The sequence below is a fragment of the Sturnus vulgaris genome, chromosome 3 (assembly GCF_052056855.1).
Source record: "Sturnus vulgaris isolate bStuVul1 chromosome 3, bStuVul1.hap1, whole genome shotgun sequence".
NCBI lineage: Eukaryota > Metazoa > Chordata > Aves > Passeriformes > Sturnidae > Sturnus > Sturnus vulgaris.
In genome coordinates this window covers 62,539,410-62,563,503 of record NC_142245.1, presented here as the reverse complement: position 1 = coordinate 62,563,503, position 24,094 = coordinate 62,539,410, and the positions used below count along the sequence as shown (strand labels likewise).

Here is a 24,094-nt window from a genome sequence, read left to right as displayed (position 1 = left end):
TGCACCAGTCATGCTTAATGTTCAGGGGAAACTAGACTCAAAGGTCTTAACCAGGATCATGAAATTCTGATGGGGATGGACCCCACTGTCCCAAGTATAGCAGCTCTCCATGAGACAAACGCCACTCAAAACATAAACATCATTCTGGGCAGTACAGAATGTGGCTTTTGCATTCCGTAACCCTAAAAGCTACTCATCTCATCTGTCACAAAGACTATTCTGTCTATAGACTTCCAGACTAGTCTTCTCAGCATCCTCTCAGACTAGAGAGGAAGATTTTTCCACAGTCAGAATAATTTAGTGCCAGACAGACATCCAACAGGAAGGATGCATTAGGCATGTTGTTTCCACAAAATGTGGTGACCAGACAGTCAGCTCTAGGTAACTGACCCAGCACTTTGCCAAATTTAGTTGAATGCCATTTCCTCACAGTGAAAGCTAAGAATGTTACAATGCATGTAACTTATATTCCATTTTCCATTACGGCAGAAGAAAAAATAGGGCAATTTGAGTATTAAGAAGTCAGACCCAGTGAATATTTCAAACCTTATTTATTTACCTTGCTGCTCATAACTAGGAATTAACAGTGAGTGACACCAAAAAAAAAAAAAAGTGGTTTAGATTTGAAAGAGGTGGAGCTATGCAGTACAGATGGAGGCACAGAAAAAAAATCTGAGAAGAAGTGTTTCTCTAAATGTTTCTCTGCTGTTTATAGCGTTGAATGGATAATTCTATGTATCTGAAGGAAGAAATTTAGGACATACAGATGGCATGGAGACTTATCACATACTCCCTGAAACACGATGGTTAAAAATATTATAATTTCCTTTTGAGGTTTCCCTTATCCAAATATATTGGTCTTCCAGACAAGAATGACTACTTAACAAGGACAGTAAATGAGAGGGTATCAAAGTAGGAAAAAAATATAAAAGGATCTTTAAATAAAAATTTAGTTCACTCTTACTTTACAGAATATTTAAAAGCATTTTTCTGCCTGTTCTAAAAATGACCAAGAAGAGATTGGACTGATTTTAGCTGGTAATATAGAGGAAACTTCGAGAAGAAATGGCTGCAAGCTAAGTAAAAGCAAAGTAACATTTTGTACACCACAACTATAATCAGAATCTGGCATTGGTTTATTCAAATTTTGCTTTCTTGGAAGCAAAGCTTACATGTTTGTAAACATCAAATTAAACATTGCTTAATCTTACAATTTGCTAAACAAATACTTTTTTACCCTGAAGGGCATATGCAGACCCATCTATTTGTGTCACAGTTCTGTTACTCTGTGCTTCAATATTTTTTAAACAATTGGTTCCTGTACAATTTAAATGGATCTTAAAAATTTCTTCCAATATTGTGCAAGTCATAGGCAAGGCCATTTTGAAGTGTGCACTTCCTTACATAGTTTTTTTTATCAGTACCTAACTAATGCAACTGTGAAAAACTATACATTTTCAGGAAAATGTTTAGATTTTGGTCCTGTACTTAAAGACCTTCTATAATCAAGTTGTTTACATGAATTTGAGTCACAAGCATGTACACAACAAAACCACTATACCAATGTTTCTTGGTCTATGCATAAAAAGTATGTCTTCTACTTACACTGAAACATACAAAAAATAAACTACAAAAATTGTTTACACTTGATTTCAGCAAAAAAAGCTTTCTTCAAGAAAAATGATTCTTCTTTTTATCAGCCATCAAAAAAGGAATGCAAGTAAACAATAAATACATGTGCTTTCTCCATATAGACATATTTACACTTGAGTCTTTGGCTTATGTTTAAGTTTCTTTATAAAGATCTTTATGTGATCCAGCCATCATTGCACATTAAAACAAAATAAGCCAGTTTTTCTTTTACTATATATAATATATATATGCAACACTTGAAACGTATAAAGAATGAACCTTACTATCAATCTGCACTGTTATTGTACTTTAACAATGTATCAAAAGAAAAAAATTAATACCATATAGGAAATATTGATACATGCAACAGATGGTCGCTCTACTGTATCTGAGAGACAGCTGCATATACACACACGAGAAGGTCCTAATCTGCGCAAATCTCCTCTGACTCTGGATTTCATTAAATAGTATTTATGTGGCACTAAATGTTGATACTGTATACAAGCATAGAAACAGATTGAGTTCTTTTATTAAGATACACAACTTCATAAGAAAAATACTTTGCATTTAAAATTTAAAATCCCTCCCACCCCCTCTTCCCCTAAAATCTTTCTTCACAGGATCAAGAACTGTTGTCAAAACAGCTTATTGAGATTCATATATTTGGTGAACTTCGTCACGTCCTTTCCGACTAAGAGGATTCCAGGTACTCCAGTGCAACATCGTAGCAGAAACGATATTGCTCCTTTAAGGGAGAACAGAAACAGAAGTTACATTAAAATCTAAAATCTTAGCAGCAATATCTATAACCAAGAACATTCTTCGCTAACTAGCAAGCTAGACAGGCTTGGATTTTCTATTTTCCCCCCAGTTACCAGTTCTGATTTAAAAACTCACCCTAACCAATGAAGGGGAAAAGGACCCTGACCAAGAAAAGTAATGATGTGCTTCTCCGATTTTTTCAGCTTCTGAACTGGTTTATCAAACATGAACAGCTTTCCTTTGAGTCAGAGCATTCTTGCAGTGAAAGCACCTCAACTCTGATACTCCACTTCTATTTGAGTTAGCTGATATTGAACAGTAATTGGTGCAGGACTGTGAGCAGCACCGTGTGCAGTGCTCATTGGTACAGTCCCATTCATGTGGCATCCAAAAGACCAGATGAACATTTAAAAAAAGAGGTTAAAGCTCAAAACCTCATTGTGGTTATTATTTCTCCCCAACAACACTGCTGTTGAGAGATGATACTGGGAGGCAGGGAGGAGGAGGGAGAGAGGAGAGGGAAAGAAGAAATAAAATCAAGGAAATTAACTTGATGTCTATTGTCCTTATGACTTGAAAAATGAAATCTGCCCTTGTGATTTATTTTTGTTTGCACAGGAAGACAGTGTGATGCATTAACAGGAAGTTGTGGGGATATCTTAAGGGCTTTACTGCACTGCTCATTGTTATCTGATCATGTTGCTGAATGTAAGGCATATGACACTGCTATATAGTGGTTTTGCTGGTTTGTTTTTAACTAACAACTCAACAGCTTCTGCTGTTCAAGAGTCCTGAATAAAAATCCACACAACACAAATACATAACTAAAAAAAATGTAGCAACTTCAGTGTAAAGCTACAGTGGAATTCAGGACTATTTTGAAATGCAATATAAGTTTGCAGAGATTTATCAGAAGAAAACACAATCTACCTTGGCCTCCCTTTACAGAGACACAAATAATTTTCTGTGTGATCTGACCTGTTTTCTTGACAGCAGTGAACTGAAACCCAGGCAGCAATTCAATATGTTGTGTCTCAGATGGCTATGGCACAGGAGAATGGAAAGCATTTGCAGCAAAAGCAGCAATATCTAGCCCAGTGTCATTGCTGCCACAGGATGTTCTATTTGTTAACATATTAACCATCTCCTTAATTTATGTAATGGCAAGGGATGGAAGTGATGCACTATGATTAAGAGAATCATGCCACAGAAGCTATTTCATATTAAGCAAACACTGACACCTGGAAAAAAGGGTAATATGGGAAGAGGAAGCTACAGCCATTTTGCACAATATGTAAGTTCACACGGTCAGAAGCAATTTCCACTATGCATAAACTAAAACATGCTTTTAATTTCAATTGGCATCCCTGATTTTTATGCTGCAGGCAACCATCTGGCTGAAAAGTGACACTGGCAGCTGGCAGTGTGATACTCAAATGGCAGGAACTCCCTAACACTATATAACCTGCTTTCATTCACCTACAAAAAGGAAAAACATCCATGTGGGAGAATTTTTTAAGGACCTTCCAGTCCTTAATGTTCAGTTTTTGTGACAGAGGCAAACGTTCGAGTGGAAAGGCACTCATAGTGCGTGCATAAAAATTAACCAGAAGATCCATGGTTGAGTTTTGGCAATGTACATACAGATATTTAGTCTTACAGTTTTGCTAATTCAGGCTCATATTAGTTTATATTAGTTTATTGTTTATATTGTTTATTATTTAACTGTTGGATTCAATGGTCTTAGGGGTCTCTTCCAACCTAAGTTATTTTATATATTCATTTGCAACATACTAGTTCCAAATGTTTTATTTTAAAGTTCTGAGGTATCATTTTGACTACTACAAATCTGAGTAACAAAGATTGTCATTATTCAATACAACTTTCAGAGCGGTAGTTTTTACTAAAGAGTGAAATATTCACAGATCTAGCTAGGAATCTGTACTTCACAGCTTATTCCTACCAAGGAGAAAAGCCTTGCTCTGTAAAATTTCAAGATGGCTTGTGTGAGTGCAGCCTGCTGCAACTACCTTCCAAACAGACCAGGTTATTCTGGGAAATTAAAGTGAATTCTGTTAACTCTGAATGCTTTCTGTGGAAAGCATGCAACCACTTCAAGAAAAGAAGCGTAAAATGCTAAGCCTGTCCTCTCATGATGCTGACTTGCATTTACACTCAATATCTGATCGTTCTTCCCATGGTAGGTTTGCACTCTTGTGGGCACAGGGCTGAAAAGGCAGCTCACATGGAGGCAGCCTCTGGCTCCCTGGCTGTCTGCAACAACTCTGTGGGACTGGTGCTTACCGGAGTTTCTACCATGTTGGGCTTACTGTTCCTCAAGGTCTTCACAGCGTGGAAAACATCCACCACATTCTGTCTTTTTACCATCTCAACCACAATGCCAATGGCACAGAACATCCCGCTCCGGCCACCGCCGTTCCTGTACACAAGGAAAAGAGAGAGTTAAATGCCACTGTGGCCTAAGGCAGCATCCAAAACACATTTCTGTTCTTTCACTCTGTAAGCATGAGTGATTAGAGTCTTAGAGGGAGACCAGACTTTAGCAATCTCTTTGCAGCTCCAGTGGGGTTGGTCTAAGTCATTTGCTTTTTCTGACCTTCCTCTCAATTACTGCTTTTGAATTCTGCCCATCATGCTGCCCAACCATGCTATAAGTCTAAATTACATATGCATTAGAAATAAAAAAAAAACAAGTTCAATGGCAAGTAGGACATTAGAAATAATAAAAACAAGTTCAATGCCAAGTACATTTTCCACTTACTTTTGGAAAGACACTCACTTAAATTAACCTATGATATGAGGATTATTCAACCAGATATGCTAAGACATCACTGATTAAATAACTTGTTGACCTTTGGGGACACTTCTGAACTACTTTAATCTTAATTTCAGAGAAATTAAGGTAGGTATTTCTTCTTATTAATTTTGAGGTGATGTAGGCAGAAACAGGTCACTAGTTAATTCTGAACATTTATACAGAGGTCTTTTTTTCAGAGTAAGGAGAAATACATAACTCAATTTCTAAGTTTTAAACATTATATTTAAATGAGGTAGGAGACAGATTAATTACTCTGCTTAGGGAGAAGATGACATCTTTTCGAAACTCCCAAACCAGCTCCTATTTAAGTATTAGGCAGGCAGCCAGCAGTCATTTACCAACAATAGTTTTAGTATCATGTACTGTAATAGATTTTTTTTTTTCAGATTTCATACATCCATAGTTTTCAGTTTAAATCCCTCAAAATACTGTAGGTCTTCCTTACGGGAAAAAATATAGCACACTGCGCAAAAGAGACACAAAACTCCCTATTTGGCACTCAGTATAAAAGAATTCCTTATGGAAACCAGGCAAAAGAAACAGATCTGTACATGTCTTGTGCCTGAAAAACATTCTATTATGTACAAAAGATGTCAATATACAGAATAATACTGTAGCATCACATTCAAAATACTCATTCCTCGACCTGACACAGAAAAACCCAAAAGTTAAATGAAAGCCAATCTACAGTGGTTATCAGTGGTACTTTTTTTTTTCATTAGAAAAGTAACAGACACAGGTGCAAAAGAAGATATTCATTAGAATACTGCTTAAATTAAAGCCAAGAATTAATTTATATGAATTTATTTGAAGAGCAACAATTACTTTCTCCAAGTTACTCACAGGCAATGGATGATGGTCCGGCCCTCCCCTTCTTCACATTCCTCTTGCCATTTTTCAACCTGGAGAATTAACTTCAAGAAGGATCTCTTGGAAGCTGGTACATCTCTGTGAGAAGCCCATCCCAAATACTGGAATTGCTGCACCATCAGATAGCCCTCTTGTGGCTTGGGGAAATCAAAGAACTTCAGGTCAGAATGGCACATTTACACCTTGGTTTAGGAAACCAAAATATAAAACTAATGTGAAAGCTAGGTGTTTATATTATAGACAGATTCTAAGGTGTGCATTTTGCATGGTAGGGCCTCCAATAGTTTCTACCGCCTGAGCTCGAGGAAGATGTCAGAAAAGGTAAAAAAGGCATTGAACATTGAAGAAAACATCACAGGTTATGGTGCAAAAATGTAACCTATCCTGAATTCTAAATCAACTGATACCCTAGATTCCATAGATTCTATGTGCCAAGGTTGCTTAGCACCACTAATCAATTTAAAACATCGCTATTAAATTTGTAGATGCACAGAAATAGAGATACATTTGGCTCCTACACATGAACTGACCCCATTATAAATGAACAACAAGTAATACTGGTGTACAAACATGCCTACTGCCTTGAAGTCTTTCCTTTGTGCCAGACTATGATAATTGTGACAGCCTTGCTGCCAGTCTCTGAGCCTTCCACGTGCTAGATGCGACATAGGGAGGGCTTTGAATAGAATTAGACTGTCACAAGAAAGGCCTCAATAACAGGAAGAATAAACAGTCTATCTAGTTTCTTGACACTGAAGATGATGAATAGGAATGTGGATTTTAGAAGAGTAAGAACAGAGCAGAGAGATTTTTAAAAGCAAGGTTTATGAGCAAAAGGCCGCAGCGAACAAAGAAAAGTAGAGGAGTAGAAAATCAAGGCATTATATAAAAGGAAGAAATGAAAAAAAAAAAAAAAAAAGAAGAAAAAAAGAGGAAGTCTCAAAATGCAAGAAAAAAGAACCATGGTGCCAGTGTATCCACACCTTCCTTTCCTGTCGTTTCCAAGAAGAGCTGAAAATGCTTTCTTTAATTTAGAACATAAGCAAAAAAAAAAAAATTCAGTAAAATACTAGCCACATGAAAATTGATCTTTGTCCTCTGAAAAATGAAAATGTGACCAAAATAAAATGAAAATAAAATAAAATACATGAAAAATCTTTGTGTACATAGTAACTAATTTCCTCCACAGTTATCTTTCAAGATGAATGAGTTAAACATATACTCAAGATACACTAGCAATTGTGATAAGTTCAGTACTGGATGGAAGATAAAAAGCAGTTGTGGTAAGTAAAATAGGGTTGCTGGTTGATTGTACATAGACTGGCGGCACAAGTGTGTGTAACTCTTTGTGGTAGGCAACAAAAATAAGCAATTCATAGAGGTGAGCTAAGGAGGAAACACTGTATGGCAAGCAGGGTTGAAGGAGATGCTGTGAGAGTGTGGAACATTATAGGACAGCAAAAAGATAAGATGGTCCAGGGTATGAAAGAGTTGACAAGAATGCAAGACTGGCACTGCTGCTGAAGTTGAGAAGATGATAATTTTATGTTGAGGCACAGTAGTGACAGAACCCATGAGAGGTAGAGGAATTTTCAGAGTTTTTTCACATCCTGCTTTGCAGGTGCCACAGTCTGCCTTTCCTGTTGTGGTTTTCACATCTCGAGTTGAGAAGGTGCTGGTTGTAGAATCAGCCTCAGTGCTTTTGTTCGTGATTCACCCCAGAAAACATCTTACCAAAGCTATGAACTAAATACCTGTCAGTACATGTTCATTGCAGGGATATTTCTTTTACTGCATACCAAAAAACCAGAATACAGAATACTTCTCACACATCAGGGAGAATGCCTCAGAACAATATCCATTCATCTGAAAGCTCTCTCTGCTTAGTGAAGAAAAATACTGTAGAAAAGTACTGCAGTTGTAGAAAAGTACTAGAAGTCAGATACTGATGTTTGACTGACTCTTTTTTGAGTAATATCTTAAGAACATTAGTATTATACTATTATTCAAAATTAAAAAGCACAAGAGCCTAGAGAGCATGAAAAACGATATATTTTTCTGTTTCATATGGTTAGGATAATCCTTACTCTTGTTAGATTGCATATCCTGAAAATTCGGTTTATGACGTCGCAGTCCATTGAACACGACATGCATTCCACTTGGATGGGGCCGTACCGCAGTATCCCTTCCTCGGGCCAGTATTGTGGGCAGCCCTGTGCCAGAGCAAAACAGGCACAATTAAATGGTAAGTTACAACTTGAGCATTGCTTTATTCCACTGCAGACATCTCACCTAACCTTTACTGAGCAACTAGTGTTGAATAGTTGCTGTAAAGCAGAGAATAATTGCGAAGTCACTGCACTGCTCTACATTTTCATCATGTAGTAAATCCAGAGTGATTAAAGCACGTGACGGTACATGGAAAACTCGAGCTCCAAACTAACCTGTGCTAAGTCGACTTCATTTAACATCACAAGAGAAGTACAGCCATAGTCATACACTAATCTCCAGAAATCTTTCACAGTGTTTGGTAAAGGATGTTGTGTGACAATAAAAGCTGCTGGCTGCCTGTAGCTCTGTAAAAGCAAAGAATTTTATTAGTACCAATACGGGAAGTACTTCACTTCTACTGAAATACTGCAGAACAAAACATAAAAATAGAACAAAACTGTGACATCACTTACTTCATATATCACTGAAGATGTAAAAGTTAAAAATACATTATCATCTCCAATAAGAACAAAGGGGTTACTCTGCTCAGAGGTTACTTCTGCTTGGTTACAGAGCAAGCCCTGTTTACACACTCCAGGCACTGAAGATGTTCTTTGTGGCTCTGTTGAGCTGAGGCTCAGGCAACTCTGCTATAGGCACTGTGTCCAGGAGCCAAGCAGGGAACCTTCACCCAATGATGCAGAGAGGGGTGCAGAGGTCTCAGAAGATCACCCTCTCCACGATATGTTTTACATGAACTCTGTGACCCAGCCGGGGACTCAACTCAATTCCAAACTCTGTTTCACAGTGCACAGCTGCAGGGACACCCACAGAAATGACTTTCAGGATCACTGGGACCCATTTCCAGCAGAATGCATAAGTTAAACAGCAAAATACTATTTCCTGCCATGAGCACAGGTTCAGTTTTCTGTATGCTGTGTTATACACAACTTCAAATAGGGATTTTGAGCCTTGCAGAGTAACTGAGATGCAACTAACAGCAGAGAGGCTATTTTCCTGCTGCAGATGTATTATGAGCAGCAAACAGAAGAGGAGAGATCAGAAGTCTTTTGCAGACAATTTGTAAACATCCATGGAAGAGTAAATTAATCCAGGTGAAAGACCTGGCAGGGTAGATGAACCACTTTTGCTTGCTCACTTGAAGATTGATCTAAGGGATCTTTATGTACAATATATCGACATGCTCTCCAATAACTTTTTGGTAATGTCTTTAGCATCAGTACTTGTTTGGCAAGAGATTTAGGAGGTTGATAATTTTTTTAATCTAGATTTTTATTACCTTTTCCAATGCAGGAAGGATGTTGGGGTAGCAGTAGCTCATGTCCTACTTCCTAGAATTGCCCAGGGACAACACAGGAACAACCAATTTTGATTCTTCCCCTATACTTTTAAGAAGTAAAACACATCCTAGCTGATGCTGTTCTACCCCACTTCTCTATAATTTCTAGTGTTTCTCAAGATAAGAGAAAGATAAGGGATAACTTTCTCTTCGTGTTTTGTTATTGAAAGTCCCTTTTTCTTGTCAAGGAGTAGTTCCTTTTCTCTGAATAAATCAGTCTTAAAAGAAACAACCAGAAGAGAAACGGCAAAAAAACCCCTCTTGTGTTATCCAAAATTTTAACCCTCTACTTATAACCTTGTTATATGCCTTCATTGTAATATAATATCTTTCTTTTCTGCCGCTCTTTTTCCTTTTATTATTACCATTTCTGATTTTTCTAACTTGCCTCTGACTGCCGATGCATTAAGATATTGCTTATTTCATGTCCCTACCTGCCACATGCTGCTGCACACTCAAAGTCCTCATGCTCCCACAGCCTGTGTTGTCTTCCTTTCACCCCAAACCACACTCCTCTATGCAGCTGTGTTGGTTGGTTCATAGCACATCAATTATATCCAGGTGTTTAATGCAATTTTAACTGCAATTCTAAACAATTTTTGCTACCAGAATTCTGTTCATTGCTCTAATTCATCTGTTCAGCCCCCGTGATACCCTAATACATTGGTCTTACACATGCTACTCCTCTATTTTTTTGACACAATAAACTGGTTGTGAGATTAGGGGCTGCATTTTGCTATCAGTTCGTTTTCTGCACTAGCTCAGGCAGAACTCAGTGATAACTATACCAATCAGTGTTGATGATTTCTGCTGCTATTTGCCATTTTATTTCAGCATCTCTCCTTGACATGGCAGTTTCTGACAGCATTTCATTTTTGAGGAAGGGGAGATGCTCCTGGAAATCAGGCCACTTATTTAAGTATTTACTGTAAAAGTGGCTTTAGGGGTCTAACTTTGTAAATGCTAATGGGAGGCACAGGTAAGTATCTGGCAGCACATGAACTGCTTTATTGATCAGACACGTATAAGCAGGTTCAACTCCATTTTTCCCATTAATTCACCTTTTCCCCTGACAGTACTTCTGTTACTCAGGCTTCAGCTTTGAACAACAAAATCCCCAATCCTATACTCTATACCTAAACATGCCAAGAAAACAATTTTTTCTTTCTCTGTTGCTCCTGCCTCAGTATAGAAAGATTTTTTTATGAAATAGTGATAGAAACCTCATGCTCAGATAGATAACATTTACTTCCTAACAAACAGCAGATTTTTGAGATCCTGCTGAGATTTGAGATTTGGAGGTCTGGGCACCAGAGCTTTATATAATGCTGTTAAAAAGGTGAGATTTCCAGTGGGTCCCACAAGGATGCCAAAGACTAAAGATAACAAACCTTCTGAACAAAAAACACAAGCTGGTGGGGGGGCTTCTTACCCCTTCCCCCCACGCTTCTTCATTAGGACTGTTTTACTGGGCGCTGCAGTAACAGAATTACCCTTTCTTAAACCAGCAAGTGCTCTCTCTCACATAACAGAGCTTTCCATGGCACGCTATGCAGACAAAGAAGGTAGTCTCTTACGTCCATAAGAGCAGCATTGATGTAGTTGCTGCTCTCCCCATCAATAGTAATTAAGAAAGGCAGACATCTGTCAGGTGGCAGCATATCCATGAAGCGGTTCTTGTCGTGGTTCCTTGGCAGGCAGGCAATGCTGCAGTCCTCTGCCTGCAGGCGGGGGGTCACAGAATTCAGGGTCTACGGGAAAGAAGACGCCTGTTTAAGCACGCTGAGCTAACACACATGGGACTCAAGAGTCCCCAAGTTTTACTGTAAAATATTGCAATATGAGAAAACAGGCATTAGCAAGAAGACATTAGCAAATGCAAGCTCCTATCTGTTTGTTGGACATTCTGAGGCTTTGCAAGGGGGGTTAAGCTGCGGGTATTAAAGGCACTCCGTGTACCACTGAACACACTCTGCATGACACCATCCCTTCTGAAAGGAATAAAACAAAGAGGATCCTTTGAAGCCCTAAAAAGCTATGCCTTCAATGACCAAATGCAAGCCAAAACTCTCTCTGGCTCCTACTCACTGGTCTTTATATCAGACAGATATTTATTGCAATTTTACTAAAAGGAGGATATTCTGTATTTAAATCAATTTTGCAAATCATATAAACATGGGTGTTTTATTTTGTAGACAAAAAGTTAGGGACCAGTTGCTATAAAAGTCATATGAAAAACCTTCTCCATAAAATAAACGTATCTAGAGGCAAAAAAATTGTTGTCACATCAAGAGTTGCTAGGAACTGTGAATACCTGAAACTCATCTTTGAGATGCGAAGAGTTTGTCTGAGAGTCTATTCTAATCATATCAAAATAAGCAGCTTTGAATTCGCAGACAGGAATGGCAGTTTCTCCACACAGGCAAGCTTCTAGAATGGCATCGTGAATAAAGATGTACTGTTCCTGTCAAATTAGGAAAATAAACAAAAATTGTAGCCATTTAAAACTAACAGATCTTTCTTTTAGGATAAACAGGACTACTGCATACTCTTAAACCCATTCAAAATACTGTCCATCAATACATTAAATAACGCTTTAATACAAACAGTCTTGTTCTTATTGGGGTGCAGTGAACAAGGATGTTTTCTTCAGGACCAATTTAAATTCAGTAAAACTCAACAGAATGGGATAGATTTAAGAAGAGATTTTCAGTGTTCTTGTAGTGCTTGTGAGTTTCTGTGCATGTGCCAAAGACTTGTTTGGTTTATCAATTTTTTCAAATAGCTTTCAATCTTCTGATATTAGCAGAAAGTGTAAATTGCTAGTGTGATTAGCAAGTATCTGGCATGCTGCATTCTACTTGTGCATGTGCAAGCTAGTGCATCAGTTGCCTCATACTTGGCTCTAGGCCAGTAATAAATTCCAGTGTGTTCCAAGAGAAGCACCATTTCCTCCCATTTTTACTAACTTGCCTTGAGATAGCCTGAGTCCTAGATAACTGCATTACTATTTCAGTTGAGCCTCCTCTCAATTTTTACACAAAATGCCCATTATATTTACTCACCCTGAGCATATTAAATGTAAACCTTGCCTAGAACTCTGCCAGCCCCACATACTTATTGTGAATACCAACAAGGCTCTTAAAAGCACAAAATTTAACATGTGCCTGTAAAAACAGCACTTATCCAGGGACCACAGTCTTTGTCTGGCTCTACAGCTTTACCCACACAGCTATGGAGCTATTGGCATCACTGTTAACTGTATGATCACCACAAGAACTTGATGCAATTACAGCTTTATTTTGCTGTACAAGTATGAACCTCTGAGAGAAGGTGAGAGGTAAGAGGCAAAAAGGAGATAAAGGAATAATAGTAGATGTGTCGATTCACATGCAGATTAAACTGGAAGGATTAAAGCACTCACACTGAAACACTCCACCTCATGCACTTCCCAAAGGCTAATGCCCCTGTAGCAGCAGTAGTTGACCAGAACATCTACTGTCAACTGGCATAGGTTGCAGCATGGAATAAAAACTGCACCAAATTACACTGCTATGCTTGGCTGCCAACTTCAGAGATTTCTCTGTGGTCATAGGTGAAATAACATCTCAGGTACACGTCCTTATGGAAGGCAGGAGAGAGAAGTGGTGAACCACTTCAGGTAATCTGCCAATATAAACCAATAGCCTCTGTTTCTGTGGAAGCTCAGTGGTACTCTGGTGGCAGAGTGGGAGCTCTTAGAATTTCATTCCTAAGGAAATTGTTTTATTGTGAAGCTGCTGAAGGCAAGTTGAAAGACCAAGAGTAAAAATATGGAAAATACTCACAGGAAGGTTAATAAGGCAAACAAAAACAGAATTGAAAAGAGAGTGTGAAATGGATATAAAGTTCACCAGTCAATTTATAGGATAATGGGATTGGAGATCTTCTAAAACAAGTGGCAGGCTGCTGAAATTCGACCTTGGGGATCCTGGGATTGCTGATACCAGAGCTGGGGAGAGTCTTCCCAGACACACCTAATGTAAGGTCTTCCCTGAAAAGATCCTTATTTCTTTCCTTATGTTACCAGGTTGGGTGGGCACTTGTTTCTGTGAGGACTACAGGAGTTGGCAGATTTGTTGCACCACCCTGGTACCGGGCGCTTTTACACTGAGCAGTGGTGCCCCCTCCACAGGGCCACTGCCTGCTCTTTTCAGAGTCACAGTGAAATTGTGACCTAGAACGTTTCAGAAAGCATCAGGTGCTTCAAAGGCAAACTCCTGTACCTCAGTTTGTACCATGTTGATGCGCCGGGACCGCAAAGCTTTGACACAGTTGTAGATATCCACAACACCTTCTCTTTCTGCCATATCCAACATGATATCAATCACAATGTAACAGCCTGTCCGTCCAGCACCAGCACTGAAAAGAATCAGTAAATACTGTTAGGAATAGCCCCAGAAAAACATCTACAAACTTTATAACCATTATTGAGAGTATTTTTATAAAATCATTCAGCTTTTCATCACAGACACTAATTTTTATCTTCTCTCCTTCTCATCATAACATCTTTTAAATCTTTTGATGTGTTCAAAACAATATCTTTCCATCACATTTGATCCACTAAGTAACAACAAAAAATAAAAAAGTTTATTCCTTTTATCCCCCAGATCAATACTTAAATTAAAAAAAGAAGTTAGTTTAACTGAAATCTGAAGAATGCTTAAACTTACGCACTTCAGAACATTGTAGATCTTGTTTTTCTTTAATAAGACTAAGAACGATTTTTAAGTGATCTATTACAATAAGAAACTCAAATGTATGTTTTACCAGCCAAGTTCCAAGGCAGTTCAGACAGCACATTCAACAACATCCAGAAGATTCACTCATGATTTATTTTGGCTTAACATAAAGCTATGGACAGTTTTTGCACAGTGAATTATTAAAATTTGTAAAGGCTGAGTAACTTTATCTACAAATATAACTAAACATTTGAGTAAAATATTTAAGTAAATCAAACATTTGTAGAAAGCAAATTCTATTTGTCAAAGGATTGTGTCCCAACAACAAAACATTGCAAAATCTGCACAGGGGAAACATTCTGCATTTGTTGCCACTAACCTCATTCCATCTTTCTTCATCTGCCTGCTTACTTTGCTTTAAATTAATAATCAGTTCAGATACTATATGCAATACCAAGCTATTAAAGCAGGTGTATTTACACTCATTTTCAAATGCTGTCACAAAATTGTTGAAGGCTACCTAAAATGATAGCCTGGAGTATCATGATTTAGCTGGTGCAGCTGTTGAAGGAAAAATAAAATCTCAGACTATTCTATTTAAGAAAAATGTACTAGAATCTGGTTATTTTCAAACATTTCTGTAGACAGCCAAATCCTTCTGCAGTGTGAATTAGGCAATTCAAAAAGGGAGCAACAAAAACAGAGCACTTCAAAATGATGGATGCTTCAGAAGAGACTGCTGTAAATAACCATATAAACAGTTGTGAAAAATACAAATCTCTGCCTTCTGTACACACCTGCAATGGACAACAATAGGCCCTGCACTAGGAGGGTTAGATAATTTGACTCTCCGTATAAAGGAAAGCAGGCCTGTGGCATTGTAAGGAACTCCATGATCTGGCCAGCCAGTGAAATGAAACTGTTTAACTTCACGGATTTCATTGTAGCCCCTCTGTAAAAGGCAAAAAAAAAAGGTTATGAAATTGGAAGTATTTAATAGACTAGATATTATCTGATTCAAATAATGATCACACATACTGAGAGAATCTACATGCAGTTTTCATCATTTTATCAATTACTTAAAGCAATGATCCATAGGAAGCTTAGAGATGTCATTGGGTTATTTTAATTTTGAAGTTTGTAATTTTTACTTTAGACATTAGGTATGCTAGTTTTGCTGCACTGAAGATCTTTTTTTTAATAGACTTCAATGCACTTCACATTGATTTTCAGAAGTTTTGCTAACTAGGACAAGGACCTGCTACATTTAAAGGCAAGTATAATTTAGCATATGACCACAACTTTATCACATAGAGTATTCACAGAATTTGTCCTTTGTTTGAGATTGACTCAGCAGCAGTCGGGACAGAGTGCGTAGGGATGAGCAGCAGGTATGACTCATAATCTGGTACTTGAGTTTAGTTCAGAAGTGTGGCTGTGGAGAAGAGGTGACTGTCAGAGAGGGGATGGCAGCAGTTGACATTTCTGGGGAAATTCAAGGTCCCACAGTGAGATGCATGCTTGGGTAGCACTGACGCAATGCCTAACTCCCATGGTAAGGTAAGGCTGCCTACATTGTGGCCCATCTAACAAGCCAGAGGGATTTGATATTCCACAGAAACCTCAGCATAGCCTCTTTCATCCTCCTTGCTACCAGGAAACAGTATTTTGCTAAGCCCTTTCAAAATGCACTCACCCTTCCCAGAGTGAAGGTCCTGACGACATATTCAGCGAGGGGCTCCATCTCTACACAAGTCACTTTGAAGTCCCCATAAACTTCAGTGTCATCAGGCCAGTATTTGTAACACTTGACCTAAATAAAAAATGGGAAGGATTTATACCAAGGGGAAAACAAAAGCTTGAGGATACAGTACTGCATGTACTACTGCATGACGCCGCATTTATTTCCAAAATAAATGCATTCATGTGGCTTGTCATGGCTAGTGGTTGTTATGCCAAGTTAAGCACTAGCTACAAGGAGTTTCAACTGGTTTACATAGCCGTACTTAGGTGCCAAATTCACTTCTAAATGAGCATTTGTATTTTCTTTAGTGCTGAGCTATGGGATATATTTCTACTTATGCTAAACTGTGATGCATTTTATACCCATAATCAAACTGTTGCAAGTAATCTCAGATACTTTATAGACTTCCCTGAGTATCTGTTACTGCTAAACTGTAAATAATTTGCTGATTTCTAGCCACTGATATAGAAGTACATTTCCTCCACTACTCTTCTCATTTGAGTGTCACTAAACAAATCTATTCTGCTGAAATATGAGTTTTGGATTCAGACAATTTTCCACTACGCATGAAAGCAATGCAGCATCAATTTTCAGAAGTTGCTTTTAGACAATACCATAACTGCAACATTGCCTAGACTCCTTCCCCTTTTCCTCTCAGGATGCAGGGCTGCCCTTCACAAGACCTTTCTACATTCTGCCCAGCAGTTTTTTTCTTTAACATTGCAGCATTAACAGAAGAACAAACCCAAAAACTTACTCTTCCTACTTCCACCAAATTTGTGACCATCACAACACAAGCTGACTGCTCCTGCCATATCATTCTCCAAAAGTCATACACAGTCTCATGAACTGGACCTGAAAGAAAAAATTCCAGGTAATATTCTGACAAAAAATAACTGTCAAAGTGAATGCTAAGAATAAAATCCAGTGTGTTTCAGAGCTGATGCATGTGAGCACATTTGATCAGAGAAGAAATGTTTGTGAAACCACATCATCATGCCATTGTGCTGGTTCCCAGATTACATTGTTACTTCTAACCAACACTGGATAGTATCAATTAAACTGAATTATCACTTGAAAGAAAATAATGGCAGGTGTTTCATATAGCAAAATGAGAGAAGCTGTTTGAGAACTACAAGGACACAGCAGTGTGTGACTGCATCTATAGCTACACTTCCAGTTTTGTTTTACATTTGTTAAATACAATGTGTTGAGAATGAGTGTCTCCAGGTGCTCACCAAGAAGATGCCCACGCCAGAGTGAAGTATCAGGCAGGAGGGTGCTGGTACAGATACTCTGCACTTACTATCTGGTTCCTGGCAAGCATGGATGCACAAGTAGGCACGGAGCCAGAAACTTCCCGCTAAAGTGTATTTAAACTAACTTAAGTACTTTTCTGTGAGGCAAATGAGAAGCACATGTTTAAGCTTTGCCTCCTGCTCTGTTGCAGAGACATGTTCAGCTGAGTGACAGAGGCATTTAGCCTCTTAAAATAAACTCCAAAACAGCTCCTTTACCACCATCCAGCAGTACTACATACGGTACATACCAGACAGAGAATCACAGAATTATCTGGAAATGACCTTTAACATCATCAAGTCCAACTGTAAACCTAACACTGCCAAGCACCACTAACCCTAAGTGTCACATTTGAGGATTCAAACACATTCTTTCATATGCTAGATCAAATATGCTGGTTTTTGTGCAGACAAAAACAGCAATAAATTTTTCTCTCCTTTACACGCTATTATGTGCAATGATTTGCATAGTAAAACAGAAATAAAATACAAATGCAGACTTAATGCCATATAGACATCTATCTAGGCAGCACTTGCACAAAAATGAAAACCAAATGTGAACAGAACTGTGAGCATCCTGCTTTAAAATAAGTCTTTACTTTCACTTTTCTGTGTGCACCTACAATCAACTGAGGGACAAGTAACAGGATAATTCCAGACTACTATACGATTATGCTGACAGATCAAATAATGGCACACATAGATCTAATTATTTTCACTTTAAATCATAGCCTCTGATATTTCAGTGAAATCTTAGACTAATCTATTTGGTTTTCCTCATTGTGAGGAGTTTTATCAGAAATACAAACTAAAAAATAGAAATTCGTTATTTTTCTCTAGCACTTGTTTTTATTAGTAGGGTTTTATATGATAAAGATTTGCCTCACTCCTTTGTACAAAGAGTCTTTGTCCTCTGGCCTTACTTTGCTCAGATTTTCTGAAAGAGTTTAATTTATCATTACTATCTTCACTGCATCCTGGACTAAGTTGTAGACAGTAAAATAAAATATTGCAATATGGAAAGAAAAATGCCACAGGGTGGGTTGAAACTGTTCTCTGTCCATGTCTCTTTTCTCTATTCATCTTCATAATTGGAAATCATGGTAGTAGGTTCTGACTTTATCAGCTGAATTTATCACTGACAGATTTGCTCAATAGCTAATTAACATGATAAATTAGTGCAATTTTTGAATTTATTCACATTCCACCCAAACATACTACATTAATTTACCATAACACAGGATGACAACTCACAATACTGGGTATTCTTTATTTTCATCTACTTCTATTTTACCAAAACACTGTGGAACTGCAGAGAACAATAGCTTGATTTGATTAAAGCTGGCAGATCCTTACCTTGGGTTGCAATGTAGTGACTTGGTCTCTGATATCCCTAAAACAGCAATATAAGTTGGTTTGAGTACCATATTACTAACAGAGAGAGGAAAATAAAAGCATAAGGATACTACAGAATCCTTATATCTAGACATTTTCAGAACAAACCAATATTTAAGAGCAACTGAAGCTCAAAACCTAAAAAACCTGTTAATATTGAAAAGGTTTGAATGACAACAGATAAAATGAAAATAAGAACATCTGACTTGAACAGACATTGTAGTGTACCAGGACGGACTACTCTAGATTCGTCCCTTGCACCTAAAAATGAGTCCTCTATTGACATTATATCCCTAGCCGTATACACAGGGGCTTTTATTTAAAATTTAATAAAAATTCTCTGCCACCATATTATCTCATCTGATCTGTGTTCCCAACTTAGCCAATATAAAAAATTACACACCTTTTGTGTTCTTCCAAACAGAGAATCACACAAAGAGGTGTGTGCCTCAGCCCTAACTAATGGGGACAGACACATTGCTGTGTGCACAGAATCAAGGTCCTACTGCAGTGAAACCTGCTCGACTGCACAAAGTGTGCATCAGTTACAGTGGGCATGATACACACAAGTATATACACAGTCTTACACACACACACACATATATATATAAGTAAATAGATAAACCTACACAACTACGCCTTTCCAGATGGCTGGATCTATGCCAATGCTAGCAGCACTATACAGCACTAATTGTCTACATAAAGACTACAACACAAAGAGCTACTGCTCTTGAGGAAATAATTCAGAGTATATTTTGACCAGTGCTGGCAATTTAGCTACAAAGAGGAAGGAAAGTTTAGTGCTTCTAGTGAGAAGACAATACTGAATTTCACAATGTGGAAATGTTAATAACGCCAATTATTCTCTAGGTTAAGTTTTATTAGGCCACTGGCTGGAAGTATTAAATTACAGGGGAGTAAAATCCCTTGGATTCCTGGTATTCACAAGATGCTACTAAAGTGAAGGATTTCAGTGTACCTGTTACCGTATGGAGGTTTCGGGCAGCATACCCAAGGAGTTTATATTCTTTTCCACAGACTGCTTCATTATCCTCTCTAGAGTGAGAGCACCTTCCTTTGGGGCTTCTAAAAACTTTTTCGAATATCTTACTCTTGGCTTTACAGGAGACCAAAATTGCATCAAATAACAAAATAATTTCTCCTGAAGTCCTTAATATCAAGTCATAGCTTAAAATTGTGGAAGTGGAATCTGTGCTACATGGGTTTACACTCAGTAATGCTTTCGAGAAAAAGATAAAAGTGTCACTTTAAAATTGTAAAATGCCAGTTTTAATTTGTAGCTTTCTTGTCTGCTTCTAATGAGATTCAATTCACTCCTAAATAAGAAAATCAATATTCTCAGTGAATTATTAAAAATCTGTGAGAGTTTTCTTGTTTAAGGCCCCAAGCAAAATATCACGGGCCTATCATTTCACAGAGATTGTCATGCTAATATATCCGAATAAAAAGACAGAAACATATTTGAGCTAAATCTTTATATCCTGCAAGGGTCTTAAATAACTTATCAACTAAAAGTGATCAGGAAAAACTACTAAGGTACAATTATAAAGAAAAGCAATCAAAGCCATCTATTTGAAAAACACTTGTCACAGCTATTCCACTATGTTTCAAACTGCTTTGGAATTAATTTGAATACAACAACTTGTTTATTCCTAAGGTGTTAATTAGAGAAAAGTCATATTTTGTTAGTCAAATTGACTGGCAACATTTGGATCAGTTTAAAAAATTTATGAACTAATTTGTATTCTGATTAAAGAATGGAATTTCAAATTTTTGAGATTTTCTGCAGAAGTGAGGAAATTTCTGCATTAAAATATATATATGTGTTTGTGTATATAGTTTGTGATACCTAAATTAGTACCTTAAAGCAAATGCCAGCTAAATATTGATTGTCTAAAACATTGTTAAAAACGAACTAACAAAAAGCCCCTCAACCTACAAACGTCATTATCCCTTCTTTTTTTGCCAAACATATATTACGACTACTCCACAGGTATATTTTCAAACAACTACAGCACAGTGTACTATCTAGCTTCTTACATATACATGGGAAGGGGAAAAGAAAAGCTAGTGGCCAAAATCACCAGTAAAAAATGGGAACAGCAAATTCTCTTTAACAGATAGGCTCACCTGAGTTACCTAATATCCAATAATATTCAGAGCTAAGCTAAAAGGCTAAATTATCTTTTCAAAACAGGTACAAAAAATATTCACACGAAAAAGAAATTTTTTAAAGGAACAGATGAGATAAATTAGATGAGGCATGCACAACTGATAAAAATAGAAGAGGAAAGTAATTAATAACAATATCTATATTAAATATTTACAATAGGATGCTGTTATTCACATATAGTGGTACTTACATCCCTGTACAGCCAAATCTACAGCCCAAACCAAAGTCAGATGTGAAAGAAAGCACAACAATGTCAGTGAGTACTAGGACGTAGAACAAGGAAAGTGTACATTTGTTCTTAATAAAAGAAAGCTTTCAATAATTTTGTAGCATAACATGCAATAATTTCACATAGAGAAGCTGGCAAATTGAGAGGGAGAAAGCTGTGCATTCCACTCACATCTATGTAGTTGGCATTAATGTAATCTGAAGATGGATCATCTTCAACAGGTTGCAAAATCACTCTGGAGTGGTCATCTGTAAAAACCAAGTGGTTACGGAGCCTTTTTGAAGTGTGATTTTAAAGTAAGATATTAACGGTACATCATCTAGAAAACCAAAATCAGCTGGCATAAGCACCTCACAATTTACAGTCCTTAAAAACGAAGTGTTCACGCAGAAATACAAAGAAGCGTTTTGCCTGAGGTCTGCAATTACTTCAAAAAACATTCACTACGTTTCATTAAGTGCAGCTGAAAGGTATTGGCACAGTTACATGTGGTTAAAAAGACACAAAGAAACCAGGTTACTTGCTCAAAGTCCCTTTCAACCTCAGCTCCACTGCTGGTAATCTAGAAAACCAAAAATGCTGATTACTGTTTCCTCACTTCCAACCCCAGCCTGCTCAAGTTCATATTGAGACATTATCGAAATCAAGACAAAGGAGTTAGCAATGCACTTGGGATTCAATGAAGAGGTAGCTCTACCCATTCAGGGACTTCTCCAGCACCGTGATTCCTGCGTGTCCAATTGCATGGGTAAAACAATACAGATTGCAAATAAACAGAACCAACATCCAGATGAGAGCCAGCATGTTGCTGATATATGCTTACCACAGCTTGCACAACAGAGATGTAAATGCGAAATTCAGCCTGAGTTATAAAAGGAAGAAAGTTGAACTGTGAAGAACAAACAACAACAAAAAGCTGAAAAAGGCACTGTTCTGCTTCTCCACTGCAGGTATTAAGCAGCTGTGCCACCGGAGAGTTGCAAAGGAAGAGAGAGCATGGCCCGAGTAACACACGAGTAGAGCTATGGCTCAAACCGAGGACACCGATACTCACATGCTATAATGTTTCCATAGCGGTTCTTTGTTCTGTTTTGATCCTTCTTAGCGACATCCCAAGAAGCTGACTGCCCCTCAAAGAAACTCTATAAATAAAAATGTTCCGAAAGAAAACATTCTGACCATTAATTTATCTCCAAAAATAACAGCTTAAAAGAACTGCCCCACCATAAAGAAAGTTCAGCTTTGCTCGCCTGCCCCGGTCACCCAGGCAGTACCACGGTACAGAAATATCTAGAGAAGAACGGAGCCTCTCTCCCTCTGACTGCTACTGGCAAATGGGCAACTCACTGAGGAACTCCACAGGGATTTCAAATCCTGTAATTGCCAGAAGGCTAATCTTGCTTATACATCCTTGCTATGGAGGAATGACAGTAAACTGAGAAAGCACAGAGAGATTGATCACTCTTCTTCAGGACAATGTAATATACAGCCTGTTTGCTACAGCATCACATTGCTTTCCACATTACTTAGTAAAACACCTTTCCTTCCTACAGAGACATCAGGAACTCCCTTCTCTGCCAATGTTCATTGTTCTTTTTGCCTTTCCTCATATCCCTCCCTCTAGTCACCAGGAAAATTATTCTACATTTTTGAACTCTTAAGACTTTGATATCTCAGTACTGATAGAAGCAGTTTTTATTTCTCCTTGGCTTTCTCTTCATTGCCCGTAGATATTTTACTGCTGTTGTAGGTCTACGCTACTCCTTCCTTCCAGATGGTCTCTTATCCTGGGTAAGTTATCTCTAGAAAATATACAGTAGCCATGGAATCAGAACTTTAATGCACAGTCAGAAGCTCAAAGCAGGGAATAGATGTCATGTATAGAGATAGGAGAAGTAGCAAGCAAGAAAATACCTGATATGGCATCAGGGAACACCCTCCCCCCCAGCAGTGGCTGACACTTGGTCTTAGCCTTGAAGTTAGTCAGAGCATAACAAAGCATGTTTAAGTAAAAGAGAGGAAAAGAGCATAATATTCTTTTAAAAACCACACATTTATTTATTCCAGTTCTTATGTTTACAGTAGAGACAGCTGCAGAAAGGAGAGAAGGGTGAAAACTGTGTCAGAAGAGATTACTTACTCAGAGAAAACTCACTGTAAACCTAGCTGTATTGTGAGCAACCTTGGCAGTCCCATTCCCATCTTTACTCAGTGTTCTGCCTGATATGCTAATCCCAAAGAATCACAACAGATTCAGAGATCAGAAGCGAAACAAATCTGTACTCATCTTCTACCTCCAGTGCTGGGAATTTCTTGCTTCCATTTTAACAATAAAGTTGTAAATAGACATGCTCAGGCAGGTTTAATTAGAACTTCAAGACGTTACTACCCTTATTGTCTCTTTACTGCTTCTCAGCTGGTGCTAAATCCCAGTATTACCCTAATGAGATGCTAAACTAAATCAGGAGAGTGTTTCCAGTCAATGTTTCTTGTAAAACCAGGCAGGTAAACTCTTTACTTTAACTTAATCCAGGAGATCTGCACTAAAAATAGCTCATGTAACTAATTACAGCATTTCCACTAAAGAGCAGCAACAAAGGAGTGGCAGCTTCTTACAATATGTCAAAAAGATTATTTTTATACCCTAGAAAACACACAGGGATTTTCTACCAGGCAGTTGTAAAGGCTCAAACCATTGGACTCCATTTACTATTTCCCTTTTGGGTTACACATACAAGAATTCTACGCCTGTTAATCTGTTTTTCACTTAAACCCATGATATTTCTCTCCATCCTTTTTCAATACAATGCAAACAAAAGGCTGCCCATTTCAAAGGGAT

General features: G+C 37.8%; 1 protein-coding gene across 14 annotated transcripts in view; it reads right to left on the bottom strand.

Annotated features, from left to right (window-relative positions):
- Positions 1-1,113: 1,113 nt before the first annotated feature.
- PTPRK (protein tyrosine phosphatase receptor type K) overlaps positions 1,114-24,094 on the bottom strand; it is a 377,978-nt gene continuing 354,997 nt past the window's right edge. For 8 of the 14 annotated variants that reach the window (XM_088161829.1, XM_088161831.1, XM_088161834.1 and 5 more), the window contains 15 exons: positions 22,310-22,397; positions 21,427-21,503; positions 21,217-21,234; positions 18,794-18,830; positions 16,897-16,994; positions 16,092-16,208; positions 15,193-15,347; positions 13,940-14,075; positions 11,989-12,138; positions 11,252-11,425; positions 8,548-8,679; positions 8,191-8,316; positions 6,077-6,240; positions 4,699-4,834; positions 1,114-2,377 (listed from right to left, as the gene is read on the bottom strand). In XM_088161829.1, the coding sequence (XP_088017955.1) occupies positions 2,324-2,377; positions 4,699-4,834; positions 6,077-6,240; positions 8,191-8,316; positions 8,548-8,679; positions 11,252-11,425; positions 11,989-12,138; positions 13,940-14,075; positions 15,193-15,347; positions 16,092-16,208; positions 16,897-16,994; positions 18,794-18,830; positions 21,217-21,234; positions 21,427-21,503; positions 22,310-22,397 (1,662 nt within the window). In that variant the 3' untranslated portion in view covers positions 1,114-2,323. The remainder of the gene's footprint in view (positions 2,378-4,698; positions 4,835-6,076; positions 6,241-8,190; positions 8,317-8,547; positions 8,680-11,251; positions 11,426-11,988; positions 12,139-13,939; positions 14,076-15,192; positions 15,348-16,091; positions 16,209-16,896; positions 16,995-18,793; positions 18,831-21,216; positions 21,235-21,426; positions 21,504-22,309; positions 22,398-24,094) is intronic. The other 6 variants (XM_088161832.1, XM_088161833.1, XM_088161843.1 and 3 more) reach the window with 1 other exon arrangement.